The 23,888-nt window shown below is 38.2% G+C and overlaps 1 protein-coding gene across 2 annotated transcripts in view; it reads left to right on the forward strand.

The window, feature by feature from the left end:
• Positions 1-23,888, forward strand: part of C2H1orf105 (chromosome 2 C1orf105 homolog) — a 46,991-nt gene that overhangs the window by 14,676 nt on the left and 8,427 nt on the right. The window contains exons 2-5 of one of the 2 annotated variants that reach the window (XM_074222033.1): positions 213-316; positions 12,964-13,051; positions 22,000-22,101; positions 23,702-23,814. In XM_074222033.1, coding sequence (XP_074078134.1) covers positions 213-316; positions 12,964-13,051; positions 22,000-22,101; positions 23,702-23,814 — 407 coding nt within the window. Of the gene's footprint in view, positions 1-212; positions 317-12,963; positions 13,052-21,999; positions 22,102-23,698; positions 23,815-23,888 lie in introns of both variants that reach the window. The other variant, XM_074222032.1, reaches the window with a different exon arrangement.

Genomic DNA, 23,888 nt, shown 5'->3' on the forward strand with positions numbered 1-23,888 from the left:
TAGGAAGTGGGCAACCCTGGGCACACCCAATCCCTCCCAGTCTTAGTTTCTTATCTGTCTTAGTATCTTATCTTACCTGTCTCCCTACCTATTACCTGGCAGAATTGCTGGGAGGAAATAACTTTGTACGGTTCAAAATAAGACAGGAATAGTAGACAGTGTTGATGTTGACAAGTTCTGCAGACTGACCAGCCTTGCTTCTTCCTCTCTAGGTTCCTTTCAAAGTTTCCATCATAACGTATGATCCACTTTCTAAAAGGGACCTCAATCCCAGCTTTGGGGGAAATAAGCCCTTGATCATCACTCTTCGACAAAGGTAACAAACTTAGGCATTAAAGGATTGAAGTTTCAAGGTCGCTTAAAAAAGTTTCCAAGACTGTAATGATCAGGAGATGACCACCTAAGCCTTCTCAGCTGTGATTTAGCCCAGTGGCAAAGATGTCTCAGAGGACAGAAATACCTAGAACATTAATGATTCCCAAACTCTTCCTGGAGGGCTTTAGTATTCTACAGATTATAAATAGTATTTTAGTGAGAATTCTTCAATATAAATATTATTTCTAAACAATTAAATATGAAATATTTTAAAAATATTCATTACAAATGGAACTACAAAGTGAATTCTATAAATTGAAATATATTAATATTTAAATATTAGATATGGAAGTATATATGTACCAATGTTATTACATGATGGAATTTTTTCAGCACAGAATAAAGTTTATTCTGTTTTTACTCCCCAAATTCCTTGACCTACCTCATTCCCCATTTTATACATTCCCTGGTCCAGCATTTATGGATTCTGGGATGTTTTTCAAAACCCAAAAAAGGTTTTGTGGCCAAATTAGCCTAGGAAGCAATAAACCAGTTCTGAAATCTAAGAATCTAAGATTGTCACTGGGGTCAGAATGTCTTGATCTGAGTTCTAAATTCCCATTTGCTATTCTAACTGGACTAGAAGAATTGCTCTGTCTAGCATAATAAAAGTATCTACATCCACAGGCTCATTCAGATTCTTTAAGTACTCAGGGAGTGAAGTTAAGTGATAGCTAGTTGGTGCTTTGCCTTGGGAACACAAATTGATTGGCCACTATTTTCAGACATATGTTAAGAGTAGTGACAGATTTCTTATGAGGATAAATAGGGGAAGGTGAAAAACAACTGACCCCCCCCCATCTTTACCACTCACATGTGCCCACAAGCAAATTGCTCTCGACAAAACATTTCAGAATATCTTTCTTCCTGATTAGTCAATTGCAAACTTTCCATTTCAAAAACATCATGAACCATGATTTACAAATTTATTAGATTTTGACATGTTTGATTTTCTCTGTCTCTATCACTATCTCTATCTCTTATCTGTCTCTTTTTCTCTTTCTCTGTCTCTGTCTTTCCCTATCTCCATTTTTGTCTCCTCTGTCTCTGCCTCTGTATGTCTCTGTCTCTCTTTCTGTTTCTGACTCTGACTCTCTCTCTGTCTCTTGTCTCTATTTCTCTCTCTCTCCCCACCCCAGCCCACCTCCAAGTTTCACAGCAAAAAATTTTTGTTAAATTAATGAAAACATCTCCTTTTTGAGTGGAAGATTTAGGGAGAATTTCACAATGTCCCTTAAAGTATTTGGAAGCCCTTAGGGGTCCCTTCCCCAAAAGCATCATGGCACTTTGTGGGATTGTGGTGATATCAATGGTGTCATTGAATCCCAGAAATGTAGAATAGTAGAATTGAAAGAGAATTTAATATCCCCCAGGGAGATGCACTAATCCCTTCTAAAATATAACTAGTAAATTAATGTCTAGCTTCTGGTTGAATATCTCCAGAGACAGGGAACTCCCTGCAAAATGAGACAGCCATTCTGAGGGAGGAAGCCAAAGCTTTCCATTGCCGGGGTCCAGCCTCCCAGGGGTTCTTGGAACTTGACAGGAGGGATAGAATCGGTGAAATGAGTTGAGTCAACAAGTGGGTATAGGCAGGAGCAGGTTGACCTACTGTCAGCTGCTTGGATTTATTTTTATAGTCTCAGAATCATGTATGTTTCAAGCAAGCAAGCTAAGATCATTTCCTTGGTTACAAGAGTGTACAATTTTCATCAACAATCATATAGTTCATATGGTTACAAGTTTTAATCATGTGATTACAAGCTTAAGTATTAATCATGTAGTTAATTAATTTCTTATCCCTACTCAGACCATGATGACCTTAACCTGTCTGTTACCATATTTATTACTACATTGTATAATTGTTAATTCATTTAGGGTTATTAATTAAGCAATTCTTTTAATGGAAAGTTTTTTATATTTTTTGTGTAGGTAATGTTTTTTGATACACTTCCTTAACAGTCTGTAGTAAGGGTCTTTATGCTTGTCCACCTATCCATTAACTCTTACAATAACCAATTTTTCTTTCTGGCCTAGTTGGTAGAAGCCACAGTTTCTGTGACTTTTTTATTCTTTCCCATGAAACTAAGGCTGCTGTACTATTTTCTCACCATCTTTTTCATATATTCCTGTGTATGGTAAGGGGGGCAAAACTATTAATTTCCCTGGAATTCTATCTGACCCATCTTGTATCTGTTTTCCCTGTATATATTCTGGTATCTCCTTGGAATTCCCAGTGCTGGGTTTTCCAGAGATTTCATAATGTTGAAGCTTTTTGTATGCCTCAGGGAGAGGAAGTCCTGTTAAATTTGGACAGAGTTTACAATCTGTTTTATTCAAGGAATTTTTCTGAAATCCTTCCTTTATAGTCATTCCAGTATGAGAATGAGTATATATTGTAATCAATAATAAACCTATAAATATTGGTATGCATGAAATCCCTATATATATTGAAGAAGGAAAGGTTGTTCCATCAGGCAGTGTGACTGCCTTGAGTCTTCTTGTTGAGACTGTGTCAAACAGCTTAGAGACCCTGGCTCCCAACATTCCATTGTCAGGGAGCTTTTACTGTTAAAAAGTCCTTTCCTTATATCATACTTATATATGAAAATCTGCCTCCTTGAAATTACCATCCACTAAACTAGTTCTTCCCTATGGATCCACATGGAATCAATTTAATAGCTTCATATAAAAGCCCTCCAAATATTTAAGGTTAACTACCATCCCACCTACCCCTTTTTCTAATCTTTCTCTACTCACAGGTTAAATATCCCCATTCTTTCGATTATTCTTCATTTAACATGCTTTTAAACATCTCTCATTTATCATGCCAGTTGCCTTAGTCTGAACATGCTCTAGCTTGTCAAGATTCCTCTTAAAGCATAATAATTATTATATTTTTAAGGATCTTAAAGGTTTGCAAAGCATTTTCCATATATTGTCTCATTTAATCTAGAATCCTTGTGATATTATCACATATTACATATGAAGAAACTGAGGCTGACAGAGATCAAGTGACTTGCCCAGGGTTATACAACTAATACAAATGTCTGAGGCCACATTTGAATTCAAGTATGTTCCTGTCTCCAAATACAATCTTCTTTTACTGCAGCCCCTAACTGCCAAAATGTATAGAGTACAGAGAAATTATCTCCATCTGAACATTATGCTTCTATTAATATAGTTCAAGATTACATTTTTTTTGTTTTTGATTTGTTTGATATTGTTTGGTCACCACATCACACTGTTGACTTATATTGAACTCTCAATCAACTAAAATCGTCAGATCTTTTTCTCATGTCTTTTTGATCATGCCTCTGTCAATTTATACTTGTAAATACATTTTTATTTTTGTTGTATTAAAAAAACACAAGTAAAATAATTCAAATTTTTATTCCATAGTTATGATTTAATTTGCATAGAGAATTCTAAGCAAGGAAGTCCCTTCCCTATGTACAGATCAGGAACATTCTACATTCTATCCTGAGTTAGAACTAAAACACTTGAAGCTGAAATGTGTTAGAGGCAGAGTTTGAATCATGGTCTTCCTAACTGCTCTGAATATGGTCCTCAAGTCACTTTGCCCCATTACCTCGACTTCACATTTATGTTTGCTAAATCTTGTTTTATTTGACATGGATCATTGTTCTAGCTAGCCTACTGAGGAATCCTAATTCTCTCTTTCAATATATTAGCTTTCCCAGCTTCTTGTCTTCAGAAAATCAGATAATTTCATCTATATTGTTGTCTAGTTTTTTGAGGTTATTAATGATTATCATATCTCTTTCTTGAGAATCTCCCTTTCCTCTTGAGTTATCTTCTCTTTTAGAGTATCTGGCCTTAATTCCAGTCTTTCTCTGACCACTTTCTCTGAACACTTTCTCTAAACACTTCTCTGCCCACTTAAAATCGAGGGTACTTATTTGACCAGGTCTGTCTTTCCTTACAACTACTTAGTAATGTGTTCTAAATTTTGTCTTGATCTACAATAAACTCACAAATCTTACAGACTATAACTTCTTCCTTTTTAAAACATTAAGACATTCAACAAAGATCTCTGATGATTCTTTCAGCACCCTGGAGATGTAATCATCCCAGACCAGAAAAATTAATTGATTTAGTCTTCTTGCTCTTAAAAACCCTTTTCTTGTTGTCTTTATAATTTCTTATAAGATTCAATTCAACTCAAACTCACAATGCTGCTTTTACAAGTCTATGTCACAGACTCTTTGATAGTCTTCCTTGCTTAAGTGTTCCTGCTATCAACTTTTGGAAATTTTCTTTCTGAAATTGACTTGGCTAGAGAAGTTCCTTTAAAAACTATATGGGTTTGTTTAGATACCCTACCCCCATCCTTTTCCCCCCGGAGATCATTTGTGATTATAACAGCTCTTTCTTGAGATTCTCCTTTTCCCCCCTTGAACCATCTTCTATTATAGAGTTACCTGGCCTTGTGCCAGTCTTTCTCTAAACACTTTGAGTTCTGCCTTCCTAAAAATCTAAGGAACTTGCTTGGCCAAATCCAACTTTTTTCCTCTTTTTTTCATGCATTCATTCTAGCAAACTTACTAAATTATACTTTATGCAATACTGTGTACATAGAGCTGGGAAAACTGAAAAGATAAATGAAACATGGTCCCTACCTTCAAGAAGTTTGCAATCTAATGGAGATGATAATATGAGATACTATGCACTGATAACTTATTTATCAATAATTGTACCTATGAGCTGATGGCAATAGTAAGAGTGAATAAACATTGATTTATCTCAATGGTTGGATTAGGTAATTATAACAGTAAGTTAAAATTTGGTTTGAATACTATAGACTCAAACAAGGGTTACCAGAAGAACATACATGATGACTATTTATAGTTATAATTCTATGAATGTCCCATGTAAAAGAAAGATAAACATGACTAAAGAAACACAGATTTCTAGAGGGTAATTACAGTCAGCCACCAAGGACATCTCACTGAGACTAAGACATCACTGGTTTCTGGAATTCGATGTACTAGGCAAAGGAGCACTACATTGACAGGCAGACAATACTGAGACACATTACAGAAAGAAGTCTCACTTGCAGAGCCAACAAAAGTTCTCTCAACTCTTTAAGAAATATCCAGGAACTAGAAGAAATCTATGGGAATTACAACGTCTCTGCCTCCTTGAAAAAGTAGGCACTGGTTCAGGGTCCTACTGAGCTACAGATCTCCCTGCCATCCTTTGTCTCTGGGACTTGATGAAGTCCTTTGAATAAAGTTTTAAATTGAAGGACTGTCATATTTAATTACCTAAAAATAATTATGGTAAAAATATTAAATGAAGAAGAGAGGAATAAAGGATTATAAACTCAATTGAAAGAGAAGCCACTGTAGGCTGGGAGTTATCTAGAAAGATTTGATGAGGTGGTGGTGGGGTGGATTTGAGCTTGGGCCTTGAATTTCAACCACTGTTGATGTGAGATAGAAGCATTCCAAATGTTGAGAATGTCACAATCAAACAATCCAGAAAGCACTCACTGTAATCAAAAAACCCTCACTTTAGCTACAGAATATTGTTTGTTGTTCATCCTTTGCTCTTGAAGAAGACCAATGATGATATCAGGAAAGTGATGGCTTGTCTTGCAAGTGAATTGGATTTAAATGAGGTAGGGCTTTACAAAGTTATCAGACCCCACTCTCTCCTCCAGGGTCTTTGGAGTCCAGTGCCAAGACACAGGTCAGGATGACTGCCAATGACCCTGATGCACTGGGAGATCCTGACCCTTTTAAGCTAAGTCTTTCCCAAGTCTCAGTTTGTCTGAGGAAACATCCATTTAGTGATTACGGCTAGGTATGAATTGAGTAAAAGATGTCATAGTTTGACTTCACAAAAGAATCAATCTGAGAGGGAAGATATGTAGAGTTTCTGGTCAGAACATAAACAATTGCTATTTACATTCACTCTGAACCATCAAAACCCAAACAATGTGGAAGGGAGGCTTATTATATGAGAGGTAGTAATGCTTTATCAAATTAAAACAATAAATTGGAACTTGGATTCCCTGGATGTCAGACTAAAGAGTAGTCAAGGGGAAGCAGAGAAGGTCTTTGAGTAGTGGAATTCTGTAATTAGAATGGGAAGTAAGAAAATCATCATAAAACCTAGGATAATATATGTTCACTTCCTCCCAGGGTTCCTCTCATATCCATCAATCAACTCCCTTTTGTTAATTCTAATTAAATTCAAAGCAATCTCACTGTAATTTCTTCTACCCTCTGGAAGATTATATTGGTCAAAAGCCAAGTCAAGAATTCCTCATTTGACTAATCCAACCATTCTGGAAAATAATTTAGAACTATATCCAAAGGGCTATAAAATGTCATACCCTTTGACCAAGCAATACCACTAGGTATCTATCCCAAAGGGATAAAAGAAAAAAGAAAATGATCTATTTGTACAATCATATTTATAACAAGTCTTTCTGTAGTGGCAAAGAACTGGAAGTTAAGGGAATCCCCCTCAACTGGAGAATGGCTAAAGAAGTTGTGGTATATGATTATGATGGAATTCTGGAGGGATGATTTTAGAGAAACTTAGAAAGTTCTATGAGCTGATGCAAAGTTCCAGGAGAACAATGAACACACTAATAGACTGTTATAATGATAATCATCTGTGAACATCTTAGCCATTCTGATCATTACAATGATCTAAGATAATTCCAAAGAATTCATAATGAAAAATACTACCTTCAGTGAAAGAATTGATGAACTCTGAGTGCAGTTTAAAACATACTTTTTAAACTTGATTTTTCTTGTTCTTTTTGTGTGTATTTTTATTTTTCAAGGCAAATGGGGATAAGTGGCTTGCCCAAGGCCACACAGCTAGGTAATTGTTAAGTGTCTGAGGTCGGATTTTAACTGAGGTACTACAGACTCCAGTGCCACCTAGCTTCTCCTTGTGTATTTTTTTTTGCAACATGTCTAATATGGAAATATATTTTGTGTGATTTCACATGTATAATCGATATATTGCTCATCTCAAGGGGTGCTGAAGGGATGAAAGGGAAGGTGAAAATTTAAAACTCAAAATTTTAAAAGTAAATTTTTAAAAATTTATATGTAATTGGGAAATATTTAACTACATTTTGCATATAGTTGTAGATTTAGAAGAATTCACTATTTGATTTGCTTTTAGCAAATGAGATGTCTTCCTCATGTGGTTTCCATGCAGGTTTTAAAGTCTGTGCCTTGAAATTAATAGACATTTGCTATGTTTGATCATAAGGTCAATATTATTTTCTTATAATAGCACTACTTCCATTCTCTCTCCTTTTATCCTCACCCAAAAGCTCTGCATGTTTCTTTTCCTAGGATCATGGATTTCTACATATATAATTTTTGACATAGTGTGATTCTACTACTTCTTTTCTCAAATATGTTCTTTTAGGGTTAGTCTTCCTTAGTCATATTTCAGTCATAAGTTCCATCCTTCCCAGTCTTTGTGATTCCTAAGAAGTTGAATATTCTTCCTTGTCATAGCATTTCATCACCCACACTCTACATGCACATCAAGCATCTCTGATCAAGGGTATTGCTCTTGATAATTTCCAGGTATTTTTTTTCTTATAGATAATAACCATGTCCTTCACCATTATTATTTTATGTCAACTTTCATTTCCTCCACAGTACCTAGGTTCACAGTTTTATCTAGACATTTTTTTCTTTCTACCTTTACATTTTTGCCTTAAAGTCCTTTTGATCAGATCAAAAGTCTGTGGACAAACAGTTTCCCATCCTTGGTATAAATGTATTTCATGTATTGCTATTGTCTCTCCAGATTGTCCAAGTCTACCCTGAACAAGAATAATGTCCAATGTTCAGGATTTCCCCAATTTTTTCTCCCTCCGTGATGGATTCTTTCACAGACCAACCTATTTGCTTTCATTTCACTCCTCTCTGGATCCCCAGAATCTTTCATTTGGATCATAGAAGCTAGTACTGGGGTTTTAGAGAGTGTTAGTCTAACCCCCAAACTTTGTAGATGAGAAAACTGCAAACCTGAGAGTATGTTTTTGGTTCCAGGAAATGAGTAACAGTTAGGATTCAAATCTAAATCCAATATCTTGTGAGCACGTTACCTACTTTCAATGGATTCATTAAGAATTTATGGCTTAAACTAAAGCATTCCTCATTTTTCTGTTTATTCTTATTTATCAGAGGTTACCAGAAAATTATAATGATAATAGTAATAATAATAATAATAATAATAATAATGATAAGAAGCATTCAGATTCTTCATCTTTATGGTTTACAAAGAACTATGTATGCGTCATCTCACTTGATAATAATATTTTAAGGTTTACAAAGTGCTTTCCTTAAAACAATCTGGTAGAAATTATGACTATCATCAGGTCTACTTTATGGATACAGAAAGTAAGGCTAAAAGAAGAGACTTACCAAGGCTGCACAGCTTTGGGCAGCTAGCTGCCAAAGTGTATAAAATTCTGGGCTTGGAGTCAGGAAGTAAAGAAGATCTTCATAAGTTAAAATTTGGCTCATATACTTACTGTGTGACCCTGGACAAGTCACTTAACTCTGTTTGCCTCAATTACTCATCTGTTAAATGAGCTGAAGAAGGAAATGGCAAACCCCTCCAGCATCTTTGCCAAGAAAACCCCAAATGGGTTCATGAAGAGTTGACACAACTAAACACAACTCAACAATAATAACAAAAAATACGGATAGAAAGTAGAAAAACTGTGCAAACCCAAGCCTTTCTACTCTGTAGCTCCATCTAAAAATGTGTTCATATACTGGTTGGTTTTAGACAAGCTTCTAAATGGTTATGACCCTTAGGTAGAGTGTATTAGGCAATAGGGACATTGAAAAAAATGGGACATTTGCAGCGTCTTGAAGTTAGATGGTACAGTGAATAAAGCACTGACCTTGGAGTGACCTTGGAATCAGGAGACGGGAGTTTGAATCCATCCTGACCTTTGACTCTTACTAGCTGTGTGACCTTGGGCAAGTCACTTCACCTTAATTGCATCGTATCCTGTCTCCTGTCATCCTGATTCATATCTGGTCACTGGACCCAGATGACTCTGGAGGAGAAAGAGAGGCTGGTGAACAACCTCCCCTCACTCATATCCAATTCACGTGCTTGTCAAGGCATCACCTATATAATATCATGGTCTTCTTTGAGAATGAAGAAGCCCCCCCAAAAAAAATCCTAAAAAACATTAAACCAAATAAAGAAGTCATACTCCTTCAAGCAAAGAGATCCACTTGTAAGCAGAAGGACTTAAGTTGACTGGAGTTCAACATCAGCATCTGGGAAATTTTTCTCCCATTTGATCATGTTTGACTAGCTGATGACCATGAAGAGGAGAAGAGGGAGTGTGTGTGTGTGTGTGTGTGTGTGTGTGTGTGTGTGTGTAAGTGACAATGTGGCTGCAGGGGTGAGGTAGCAGTCTAACTAATGAGTAATTGGATCTATTCATGAGCCAAGTGCCAAAGTATTCTGGAAACTGAAAAACTTTTGGAATCATAAGATTCAGTTGCCTCATTTATCAAAGGGAGACATTGGTTAAATGATCTATAACAACTCTCTCAGCTCTTTCTATTATTCTCTGTCTCCTAAGATTTAAAAGGGAAAAAAAATCCTTTAATTTTGCAATATAGTATTAAATATTGAACAAAGAAACACTAAGGGTTGTTAAACATTTTTAGGGAGGGATGTTAGCACATAAGACAGATCATTAAATTTAAAAAATTGGGGATGAAACAAAAAAAAAAACAAAAGCAAGGACAATATGTAGTTCTTTAGTGTTCCAACAGCACAAAAGCCACCAACTCTGGAAGACCGGCTTCTTCCTGTGGTCCAGAACAAACTGTACCAAACGAGAGATCAAGGGAAAATGGAAGGTGAGGCCCCTCTTCTTTCCCCACTAGTGCCAAGGGGAGAAAAAGTTGCTTAAGAATTCCCTAAATATGATTGGTTGCTCAGCAGTGAAGTGCTCTAAGCTTTCAGGAGATGAAAAACATTTCAGTCCAAGAGTTAATAAGCATTTTAAAGTACCCATCATGATCAGACACTAGGTGAAACAAAAAAAAGCAAAAGTTGTCCCTATTCTCTTAGAACTTGCAGTCTAATGGGGAAGACAAGCAAACATATACAACAAGCTACATACAAGATAAACTGGAAATAATGACCAAAAGAAGGCACTAGAATGGAGAAGAGTTGGGGAAACTTTGTAGAAGATGGAATTTTAACTGGGACTTGAAGGAAGCCAGAGAAGCCAGTAGGTGGAGATGAGGGATAGCATTCCAGTCATCCAGGACAGCCTGAGAAAATGCCTGCGGCTGAGAAATGGAGTTTCTCATTCATGGAATAGAAAGGAGGCCAGTTATCCGGAATTAGAGAATGCCAGTGGAGAATAAGTGTAAGGAAGACTGAAAAAGTAGCACTGGGCTAGGTTTTGAAGGGCTTTGAATGTCAAACTGGAGATTTTGTATTCAATTCTGGAGATGCTAGGGAGGTTATTGTAGTTTAATGGTATAAAAGAGTAACATTAGATTTGCAGATGTTTGTGGTCTTGCCTGTTCCAAGCCTCTTGGTGGCATTCCATCTTCTGAGTCCAAATGCTACACAGCTATTGTCAAGCAAACTAAACAAATCAGTAAAGGGGAAACAACTTAAACTTCGTTAAATGTACTTACTTGAAGTCTCAAAATTTGTGAAAACAACTTGAGATCGAATTTTGAAAGTAATGTGTGAAGGAGGAAAAACATAATCTATTTGTATGTCCCTGGAGCTAAGCCTACCCATGACCTCTCATTTGTGTCCCTGTGGTGCATTTTCTTGTTAGAATGATTCGCGTGGTTGATCCAAAATGGGCAGACGATATCAAAAGACCTCACTTTGCTGTGTTTATTCTAGAGTGAAAGAATCTTGGACTGGTCTGATTAGACTTGGTTTGCAGCTCCTAGGAATCAAGGGATTGGGTCAAAGTTCTCACCTGTCCCCATGCAGAAAGGAGAGGCTGTTAGACCCAGATGTTAAACAGTTTCTCCCATCTCCTTTCCCACCTCCCCATATCCTTTGAAAAAGAGAGGAGAAAGACAAATGTTGTATGTACACTAAGACATTCTCCTTTTACATGCTTTTGTTTTAAGTGAACAATGCACAATGAAACCTTATCCCACTTAGAGAAAAAAAATGTTCTTGGCAAAGCTATTATTATTCCCATCCAAATTTTCCACTTATTTGATGCCAGGAGCAAACTAGGTAATGAGCCCAAAGAAAATCACTCAGTACCAGCTCACTACTGTCAAGTTATAATGTAATATGTATCTTTATATATGCATGATAAATACATATATTCATACAGTACATATATTTGCAAACATATGTATGCACACAACCTACATACACACATAAATACATCTTACACCATATCAGAATGGCAAAGGGGGGCAGTGAACTGGCCGTCCAGACTGGGAAGAACATTGAACTAGGGTCTTCCATTTCTATCCTCTTAAGTAAATAGTTGTCATTCAAAGAACCAAGGGGGAGAGGTGAAGAAAACCTGGTAGATAGAAATGGACAACTTGCTTTGGTGTACAGGGATCAACATTTAGAAAGAGAGAGGGAAAAAGCAGAAAGATGGGATGAATGAGAGGGAGTCACTGGATTTAGTCAGCACTTAAAAGAGCCATGGTATGACCAATACGGGTGCTCCTTCCAAACTGGATGCTAACCCCTCCATTCTGAAATTGCTTTGTGGGTTACTCTGGTCCCAATCTCATTTATAATAATGATAATAACAGTAGCAATAGTAATAATAACTTTTATAGAGCTTTATGTTTGGCAAAGTGCTTTGCAAATGGGATCTCATTTTATCCTCTCAACAGCCCTGGGAGGTAGGTATTACTATTATTATTATCTTCATTTTGCTGATGAGAAAACTGCTTCTTATAGGAAGCCTTTTCCATCTTAGCAAGACTATCCTCTATACAACTTGTCTTAAGAATTATATTTATAGATGATTTCATTCCCTTTGGGAAAACAGAAACACATGAATAGTATGACGTGTTTGCCCTGAAAAGAGTATTTGGCTTCAGAAAGGCAGGTTGAGAACCCTATCTCTGTTAACAGACACCTTTCTGACCCTAGAAAAATCATTTTACTTCTGTGCCTCAGGATCCTCAGCTGCAAAATGAGGGGAATGGACTAGGTCAGTTCAAAGTCCTATTGGAAAGCCAACATTTCACCGATTTAATAATCTGCTCTTTAGAAATTTTTGTTCCTAACTTGTATATAAGGGAAAAAATACCTTTTAACTGTATTATCTTCAAGATTGTATTCCTGATTCCTAGAAGGTTTTACACTCCTTAAAAGAAAGAGGACAAAAGGACTGTGATGATTTGAAAAGAACATAGCTGTTCTCATTCTCTTCCTTATCATCCGAGAGTAATATGTTAAGGGGGGACAAAATCTCTTGGACCTTCCTGTAAATCAGACAAGAAGGGACTGGTAATTGGGTGGCTGAGTGAGTGGGGTTGTGTGTGGGGGGGTTAACTTTCTCTGCTCTTGAATACTCAGGCCTCAGACCACCTTTCCCATCAATGTGGACACCAAGAAGGATATGATACTGCCTAACGTGCTTCAGATGACAGATATCTCCAATAAGGTACTCAAATTTCCTAATAATATCAGCCCAAATGGCAGTTCTTGGAACCCCTACAGGATGCAGAGTTTGTCACTTGCCTTCTCTCTTATCCAACCCCTTTCCTCCCATCTAGCTCCTAAGTGAATTGGGCAGGAATGGAGAAAACTGCAGATGTGGGCCAACAGAGGCTCAGTTGGATGACTTCCCCTAAGGAGGCAGGGCAGATTCCCATGATGTCAGAGTCATAGAAGACTGCTTTCCTGTCTCCTCCTCCTCCCAAATACCTCCTCATAAAGAAAACACCTGCTTGGATGACTTCCTGCATGCCTGCCCCGCAGCGATGGAGTCATCTTGATACTCTTGACTTAGGAGAAAAAAGAGCTGAGAGCAAAACAGAGGTTGGACTGTAAGGAGGGAAAGCACCTGGACAAAAGAGAGGGAGCTAGAGAACCTGGGAGGGAGAGAGTACAAGAGAGATTAGTGTCACCAGGAGGGAGAGTAGTGGTTCTCATCTTGTTCTACACAATTAATACTATCATATCTTTGCATTTTTATCCACATGTGCATATTTGTGTGTTTTCCCCACTGCTTTATATATTCTAGTATTCTGAACCCCGGGATACACTTATTCTGAAGTCTTTTTTCTAGTTCCAGAATACCCTCTTGTTTTCAATTGTTTCTCATGCTTTATCTCATTTAATCTTCTTCACAAAAGCCTGAGTTAGGCAGAAGAGATATTATCTCCATTTCATAATTGAAGAAACTCCTGAGTTCAAATCCAGCCTTTTGACACTAGTTGTGCAACCCTGGGCAAGTCACTTAACCCTGTTTGCCTCAGTTTCCTCATCTGAAAAATGAGCTGGAGAAGAAAATAGCAGACCACTCCAGTATCTTTGCCAAAAATATCTTAAGAATACCTTGTGAGAAACTGGACATAACTGAAACAACTGAACAACAACTTACTGCTCCCCCCCCAAAAAATAGAAAGAAATCGAATGTAAGGTTTTTGAGGGGTTGTTTTATTTTTGATTTCATAATTCCTAGGAAATCAATGTTTAATAAATGCTTATTGAATTGAATTGAATAATATAATGAATAAATGGTGGAACCGAGTCTTGAACTCTTAAATAAATCACTTAATCTGCTAAACATCATATTTAAGAGAAGGATAATAATAATAATTACCCTGGTCTACCCTTCATTGGGTAGCTGGCTTTTACTTCTCTGCTTAGACACTAGCTGGGAGTGAGGGTTCATCAGTAAATCCCAAGGGGTTTCTCATTCCTGTTGGGCCTGCTAGACTTTATCCTGCCTACATCTTTCAGGGTCCAGCTTTATCTTAGAGTTTCCCCTTCACAGTTGCCCTGGAAGTAAGGAGTGACAGCTTCTATTTAACAGAATCCTGACCCCAAGAGATGCAGCCATTCATTTCAAAGTGAAACTGAACAGCAGTGGCTTGTTAGAACATTCTTTTTATCCTCTTTTATAAAGAATGATGCATTTGTAACTTTGGGAACACTCACAATTCGAAAAGGTTTATCATACAAGTCACTGATTTCTGAACAGAATTGATATCTAACAGCCAAATGGTGAATATCATAAACAGAAAATACTTAGACTCCAGAGGAATTTTGGAAGGGATCTTCTATGGCATCTAATGCAGTCCCTCATTTTATAGATGTGGGAAATAAGACCCAGAGAAGATAAAGTACTTGCCTCAAAGTCACACAAGTATGAAGTGATAGATCCAACATGCAAACCCACATTCTCTGACTCCAATGCAGCAATCTCTTAACTATACCAGGAGGTATTTAGCTTCTGGCCATTCATTCTTTTTTTTTTTTTTTTAGGGTTTTGCAAGGCAAATGGGGTTAAGTGGCTTGCCCAAGACCACACAGCTAGGTAATTATTAAGTGTCTGAGACTGAGATTTGAACTCAGGTACTCCTGACTCCAGGGCCGGTGCTCTATCTACTGTACCACCTAGCTGCACCCCCTGGCCATTCATTCTTAAAACATTTCTTCACCTACCAATTTTCTGTTGCCACACTTGGATTTGCCACAGGACAGCTTCTTGGATATTCTATTCTATTATTGTTTGTGTGTCATGTATCTCCTTTCAAGTTATCAGAAATGAGAAGGATAATTTTTGCGTGTATTACAGGTGAGGTGTGATGCCTGTAGTTACAACTACCAGGAAGACTGAGAATGGCAAATCTCTTAAGCTTGGGAGTTTGAGCTATGTCATGCTGATTGGGTATCTACAATAAATCTGGAATCAAAATGTTGAATCCAAGGAGTAGGGGACTATTAGGTTGCCTAAGGAGGAGTAAAATTGGAGCAGCATGTATTCAGATCAGTATTGGTATGAGTAGTACTGCACTTTCAGACTAAGCTAAAAAATGTTTTAAAAAAACAAAAACATAAACATAAACAGGAGACCCAGTCTTAAAAAAAAGTTTATTGTTTGTAAATCCTTACATAAGTTGACTGAGCAGAGTTTTCATTTTGGGGGGGCCTAGATAGAAGATAAGAAGTCATTAAAAGGGGGGCTAGGTGGTACAGTAGATAGAGCACCGGCCCTGGAGTCGGGAGGACCTGAGTTCAAATTTGACCTCAGACACTTAATTGCCTAGCTGTATGACCTTGGGCAAGCAAGTTGATTTTTCTTTAAGGAGAGATGTTGTGGTTTATCTTAACAGAGTGAGATTCCCTCTGACTGGTGGGGTTATTGGTTTGTTTTTGTGGTTCTTTTCCCACCCACCCCACTCACTAGGACTTGCCAAGGCAGCTGTGAGACCACAATAGAGTGGAAACTCAGCCCTGCAATGTGGGCTTGAAGTCAGATATAAAAGTCCTGCCACCACGCACTTAGTAAGACTGACCTAGTTCCCTTTGGCATCCCAAAACAGCTTGCAGAATTACTGGGAGACACTTTCATTGGCTCATATCTGCCTTGTTAAATGAAGTACTATTGAAAGCTCGCTCTCTCTCTCTCTTACTCTCTCTTTCTCTCTCTTTGGTTTTTGCAAGACAGTGGCATTAAGTGACTTCCCCAAGGTCACACAACTAGGTAATCAAGTGTCTGAGGTCAAATTTGAACTCAGGTCTTCCTGATTCCAGAGCTAGTGCTCCATCCACTGTACCACCTGCTGCCCTTAGAAGCTCTCCTCCATGAGCCTTGGGGAATGATTGTTTTTCTGGTGGGTAGAATGGCATCCAGCAGATCAAGGGGGATCAGATAGAAACTGAGAAAGAAGGATAGTGGGGAAGATGGAGCAGGTCATGGAAAGGTCATTTAATGGACAAATATGAAAATCAACAAACAAGCTCTCTGTTGCACAGTAGTATCTGCTTCACCACATTGCTGCAAACATAGAGAGATTTTGCTCTCTCTAGGTTGTTTTGAGGAGCAAATGAAATAATGTATTCAAAACATTTTCTTCTTTTCTTTTTTAAAAAACTCTTTGTTTTCAATTATTTTAAAAAATATGTAAAATGCTTTGGAAATCCTAAGTCCTATATAATTGTTGACTATTATCTATGACCTTTAACTTGTTTGTAACAGGCATGGATTTGTTGCACTTTTTTTTTTTAAGTTTTTGCAAGGCAATGGGGTTAAGTGGCTTGCCCAAGGCCACATGGCTAGGTAATTATTAAATGTCTGAGGCCAAATTTGAACTCAGGTCCTCTATCCACTGCACCACCTAGCTGCCCCCTGATTCATTACACTTCTAAATTAGTCATAAATAAATAAGCAAAACTCAGAGAGGTCACTCAGAGATATATGCAGAGCAGAACAGAATAAAGAAACTAATCTAGGAGTCTCGATTTCAAATACCAGATTTGTGTATGATAATTCCTGAGAAATAATGAGAGAGAACAAAAATATATACCTATGGTTCTTTTCCTTCCAAAATGCATGATGGAAAAAGGGCAGAAGCCCTTTCTCAGAAGCCAAACAGAACCTCTGGGCAGATCCAATCTGGAGAATATTCACATAGAGGCCCAGGGATAGATTCTGTGTTATTTGTTCAAAGATCCGTCTCACTACACTTGAAGAGGAGCTTCACCAGAATTGGTTGCAAGGTTACACATTTTTCAACCATGAAAGATCATCTATGAAGTTCTGTTGTGTGTAGGAGGGTAGGAGAGAAGTGCCAGGAAAATGGAAGCAAATGATGTCTTTAGTTTCTGTTGCATTAGTTTTAGCTTGTTATGTAAACAGGTGTGAGTGTATTCTCAGAGGATCATGGATCTAGAGCTGGACCCCAGAGGTTATCTAATCTCCTTGCCTGAACTTTTCATTTTACAGATGAAGAAATTAAGACTAGGTGACTTGTCCAAGGTCTCAACAGGTCATAAACATCATGGATGGTATTTGAATGTAGGTCTTCTAACTTTAGTTACAAGTGACTCTTTCACTCAAAGAATATTTGTTAACACTGCCAGCCCAGGTTATGGTGACCTTGTTAGTTTTGGGGTATGGAGACACAGCAAGAAGTTTCTGTCTGTGGAACCAGGAGAGCAGACTTTTGTTTTCCTCTGGTTTAGTCAATGACATTTGACACATATAGAGGCCAGACAAGCAGGTTCCTCTCTCTTGTAGCTGGTATTTGAGGAGTGAGGTTATACTAACTCTTGGCTCTGACTCTTTGATTCAAAAGAACAAGATCCTTGGGCCACTAATATTACAACAGTTTATTGGTCCAGACCTTCCCCTAGTCAATGATTCAATAATTAAAGTAAAAGAGGAATGCAATGGAAGAAGAAGCCCTCATTTCAGGGAGAAGCAGAGAATTTCCTAGCTCCTCACTTCAGATCAAAAGAGGCAAGATCCTGTCAAGATGGATGGAGGGGGACTCATTGCAAAACTGAGATTGTATAGAACATGTGAAACTGCCTAGCCTTTGAGCAACTCAGTTACTCATAATTACCTCACAGGAAATGAAAACCATCTTCACCTCCACCTATCCCACACAAAAATAAACCAGTCCAGATTTGCTACTCTTTGGGACTAGAGATGACAGAAACAGAGAGAGAGAGAGAGAGAGAGAGAGAGAGAGAGAGAGAGAGAGAAAGCGATAGACAGTAACAGAGGGGGGTGGAGAGAGAGAGAAAGAGAGAGAGAGAGAGAGAGAGAGAGAGAGAGAGAGAGAGAGAACGAACTTTATTAAAAGTGCCCCATGTGGTATCACTGGTTTGAAAGACATTAACTATCTGAAGAGATTAGAGATTGAGAAAAGTGTCCTGAATGTACAAAAATATTTATAGCATCCTTTTTTGTGGTGGCCAAGAACTGGAAATAAAGGGGGTTTCCATCAGATGGGAAATGGTCAAATGAATTATGGCACATGAATGTAACAGAATGTGATTGTTCTTTAAGAAATGAAGAGATGGGGCAGAGCTAAGATGGTCGAGTGACTGCAGGAACTCCTGAAAGCTCTCCCCCAGACCACTTCAAATACTTTTAAATAATGACTCTAACCAAATTCTGGAGGGGCAGGACCCACCAAAAAACTGAGTGAAACAATCTTCCAGCCCAGGACAACTTGGAAGATGTGTGGGAAGCAGAGCCCCTGGTAGCAGCTTCCAGAGCACTCAGCTCACAAATGGTCAGGGGGAGTGGGGGAGAATGCTATCCACAAGCAGGACTCTGAGGCTTTGCCAATACTCAGATCCAGGTCACAGTCTGAGGCCCCAGTTTCAGGAAAAAGGAGCTTTACTGCCATAGTGGAACAGGGATTCTTCTCTCAGTTCCAGGGCAGAAAGGCATGCTTGTGGTCATCCACAGATCAGAGCATAGGCCAGAGAGCAGTCTCAATTACCCTGCAGGAATTGAGAACTTTCAGGTCCCTGAATGGTGTCCCTGAAAACAGCTGCAAAATCCCTCCATCCTGGAAGCAGAGCCCCACCCCAACAAAGAGTTAAAATCAAATCATAGGATGGGGGAAATAAGCAAACAACAGAAGAAAAAAAAATACAACCATAGAAAATTACTTTAGTCCTATGGAGGATCTGAATATACACCCAAAACAAAATGAAGTTAAAGCTTCTGAAACCAAAGCCTCCAAGAAAAATATAAATTTGTCTCTGGCTATGGAAGAGCTCAAAAAAGATTTTGAAAATCAAGTAAGGGAAATAGAAGAAAAATTGGGAAGAGAAATGAGAGTAATGTGGAAAGATCACGAAAACCAAGTCAGCAGTGTGGTGCATAAAATAACAGCTTAAAAACCAGTATAAGTCAAAGGGAAAAAGCAGTGCAAAAGGCCAATGAGAAGAATTCCTTATAAAACAGAATTGGCCAGATAGCAAAGGAGATACAAAAAATCTCTGAAGAAAATAATTCCTTCAAATGTAGAATAGAGCTGTGGGAAGCCAATAACTCTGTGAGAAATCAAGAAACAATAAACAAAACCAAAAGAAGGAAAACCAGAAAAAATATGAAATATTTCATTGGAAAAATAACTAACCTGGAAAACAGATCCAGTAGAGATCATTTAAAAATTATTGGACTGGGTGGGAATATAGGATAGAGGGAAATACAGCTAGCAGTAGCAACTGTGGGAAAAAATATTGAAGCAATTTCTCTGATGGACTTATGATAAAAAAAAATGCTATTTATCCCAAAGAAAGATCTTATGGTGTCTGAAGCATACTTCTTCCCTCACTTTATTTTTCTTGAAGTATCGCTTTCTTTTGGGGAGGGGGTTACATTTACTTATACAACATGACTATTGTAGTAATGCTTTTCATGGCTTTGAATTTTTAACCTGCACCAAGTAATTGACTTTCTCAATGAGGGAAGTGGGGTGGGAGGAAGGGAGAGAATTTGGAACTCAAAGTTTTGGAAATAAATGTTGAAACTTGTTTTTCCATGTAGCTGGGGCGGGGGGGGGGGGGATTTAAAAAAAAAGTGAAGAGATGGTTTCAGAGATACCTGGGAATTCTTTAGAGTAAAGTGAACGGAATCAGGAGAACCATTTCTTCCATAACATCAACAGGGAAAGAAGTAACCATTCTGAAAACTCTGATAAATGAAATAACCAGCCAGGATTCCAGAACACCAATGATGAAACATGTTTACCCCACTTATCTCTGGCCTTCTAGAGTAAGGTCTCAGGAAAGCTTGATCTTATTTGGTTGAAGAATCCTTCACTCAGGAACAAATCCACCAACATATAAGAGTGGTTCAAGCAGGGGATGCTTGAATTACATTGATTCTAAAATACTCAACATTTTCAGTCTTGTAATCATTATTTATTCCATCTACAACAGACAGTGGTACAGTGAGAAAATAGCTGGATTTGGAGTCATAGATTTCAAATTCTTACTTGTTACCCTCACTTCCTATGGGACTTTAGGCAAACCATGAACACTCTTGGTTTAAACAGGGTGAGGAACATCCTGCCTTATATGGCCCAGGGTCTGGTATTGCCACAGCAACTGCAGGTAGGACTCAAAATTCAATAAATCTAGGAGCCTTTAGGGATTAATTAAATGTTTGACTAAATATAGCAGGTGAATGATTTTATAAGTATCCAAATGGCCCTTAGCAGAAAAAAAAGGTTCCCTACCCTTGGTCTAACATCAGACTCCTTTCACCTTTATGTCTGTGATCCTAATGTTCACAAATCCCAACCAACTAACCCATCTTTAGTGTGAATGGAGGAGATGAGACAAATCAATGAACTCAGGAGACTAAGGAAGTATTTAGAAAATCTCTACTATGCTGTTAGGACTTTGTTGAGTCCTGGGTATACAAAGAAAGGGGGAAAGGTCCTTTTCTCCAAGGAGCTTGCATTGTAATGTGGGAGACAATATGTAAAAAATAAACAAGAAATATAGAGGATATAGTAGAGATAATTAACAGAGGAAAGGGGTTTTTCAGAGCTTTTTTTTGATCATGTATTTTGATTGCCTTCTCAGTCAAACCTTGGCCCAGAGTTGCTTATAAAGCAGTGCCATTGGTCTTTCCCCTCTCCTCAAATTTTAATTTTTTCCAACCTCCATGGAATATGTGCCTTCAATATTTAAAGAGGCAAAGAAACAAACACACACACACACACACACACACACACACACACACACACAATCCTGCTACCTGATAGGGCCATGTCCCTAATCCAGGGCACTCATCCCCCTTGTAAAAAACCCTCCCAACTTCCAGCACCATGCCCAGGCCCATTCCACCTCTGCTCCAACACCATAATGGCAAGAGCAGAGATAGAGTTAGAGGACCTGGGAAGAAAAGAATCCACTTTTGTGATCTTGGACAATAATTTTTCCTTTCTCTGTGCCACTATTTCCTCATCTCTAAATCAAGTAGATTAAATGAAATGATCTCTAAGACCTCCAGGTCATAGTTCTAAACCCTAAGACCTCTAAGGTAATTCTTAGGGAACAGAGAATAGGGCAAAGGTGGGCTGGTCATTTTAGTACTGCAGGAAAAGATCAGGGTTAGTGCCACATGAGGTGAAGTTTGGGTTGATAAAGAGTTAAAGGAGTGCTTATACAGCAACAATAGTTTAAAGCTAGATAGCAATCTATTCTGCTGTTGATTTCTTATTTATTCCTTTATTCATTCACCCATTTACTTATTTACTTGGGGTTTTTTTATGTTTCATTAACTTTCCATCTTGCTGGGTAGCTAAGAGCTAAAGGGTCCACATCTGGGAGAATGACAGGTAATGACAATTCCTAGAGTATTTCAGTGAAGCTAGGAGACCTGGATTCAAATCTTCTTTCTAATGCTCATTAGGTGTGTGACCATAGATAAATCATGGCCTTCAGTTACCTCTATAAAATGAGAATATTGTACCAGGTGGCTTCTAAGATCTCTTCCAATGCTAGATCCAGGCTCATATGACCTGCTTTCAGTCACTTTGTCTCTGTCCCTTCCTATCCAGCCAGCCTTCTTTCTTCCTACCTTGCCTTCCTTCCTAATAGTTGGTCTCTTTCTCTCTGTAGTTAGCACAAGTTTATCAGAAGAACAACCCGAAATTCATTAAGCATTACCCCCTTTGCACAGATTGCCTGAGAAGGACAGGAAAACTGGCCCTCCAAGAAAAGGTAAGGGTTAAAAAGCAAGATATTTCATTGAACTAGGGAGTTTCACAAAGTTCCTGGTCAGGATCTTTCAGGTCATGGAGAAGAAGGAAGATGGGGGGGGGGGGGGGGCCGAGGGAGAAGCTTTGCAAAATGGCATCTTTAAATTTAAATTTAAATTTTTTATTTAAATTTAAAATTATGCCACCAATAAAAAGCCATATCCCTGTGGTATAGTGTTAGCCTTTCTCAAAGACAGAAAGTCCTGCCTTTGACACATAGGAACTATTGGATCCTAGGTAAACAACTCTCTAAAACTATAAATTCCAAGAAAGTGCCAAGTTGATTAAAGAATTTTTCCACATTTGGGTGCTCCCTATACCACTGAAATATGCCCAGTACCAGTGCGTAATCTAATGTTCACCCGTGGAAGTGTACAGAGCCTATGTGATTTTTAAGACTAGACTTCTCCCTTACATAATTTGTTTCTGCTTTCAATATATACTCCTCCAAGGTCCAACCTTGGGACAAAAGCAGATGCTTGCTTTCTCAAGATTTCCTCTCCTGCTTTTTTTCCCTAGGTTTTTTTGCAAGGCAAATGGGATTAAGTGGCTTTCCCAAGGCCACACAGCTAGATAATTATTAAGTGTCTGAGGACAGATTTGAACTCAGGTACTCTGACTCCAGGGTGGGTGCTCTAACCACTACATCACCTAGCCATCCCCCTCCTGCTTCTTGAAAGCACCTATGGTGAGTCAGCAGGGATCACACTGAGCTGTTATTTATTTAAATAGTCTACTCTAATTCAACCCAACTCTCATTTCTCCTTCTTAAATTGATCCGAAAGAAGACCCAGTAATAAAAATTCTGGGACCCTTCCTGCTCCTTCCTAGTATCCAAACAAGAATGTCTTCCAGAACCTTGGAGAACCTCAGGGAATAAGAAGACCTAACTTACAAATCTTGTGCCAGTTCTGTTCTGTTCTGTTCTTTCTGACATAGTGAAATCATGATCCTTTGGTCATGATAGCCCACCATGGACTTTTTTTCAGCAGTTCTAGGGGATGGAGGCATAACCCTCTCCTGATGGTTATTAAAAGATTACTTTCCAGCTGATGGAGTGGCTCTCCTGATTTTTGGGGATGGGGGGGCGGGGGAATCTGCCTGTTGGTTGTCACATATTCCACCCATCACTCAAACTCACACTGACCTTTATCCCAGCTTAGTCTATGGGAAAGAACTTGGGATGAGAGTCAAGAGATTTGGGTTCCAATCCTGCATCTTCTACCAACAAATTGTGTAATTTTAATTATTTAAACTTTCAAGATCTTAGATTTCTAAGACATTCTATATTCTATTATTGTGTGAATTAAATACTGAACACAACTTGTCTTCCTTTGGATCCTCTGGTTAATAACACTCAAAAGCTTTGAACTCCAAAACTTGGTACAAAACTTGGTCAGATGGAAAACAGGCCCCTGTGGTTCTACGTATTGAGGCTGTCTCAAGGGCTTCTAGTTGGTTCTAGTACATGTATTCAGAACATATGTAGAATAACTAGAGTAGAAGATAAAGCTCAAGTTTGCTATAGTGGTTCTTAATTAATATTATAATTATAACAGCAGGACTCAAGATATAAAGACCTTCCCCATTTTATAAAACCAACAAGAAAAATGATTATTCTGGATGCTCCAAAGCACCTGCAAATCCCCCTCATGGATTTTATGAATAACAAAAGGTAAGTTGAAGACTTATAATGGGACCATTGGTTCTGATAACTTTGTGAGGAGAAAGAGTACCCAAGGTATTGTA

This window comes from Macrotis lagotis, chromosome 2, assembly GCF_037893015.1.
Source record: "Macrotis lagotis isolate mMagLag1 chromosome 2, bilby.v1.9.chrom.fasta, whole genome shotgun sequence".
Classification (NCBI taxonomy): Eukaryota; Metazoa; Chordata; class Mammalia; order Peramelemorphia; family Peramelidae; genus Macrotis; species Macrotis lagotis.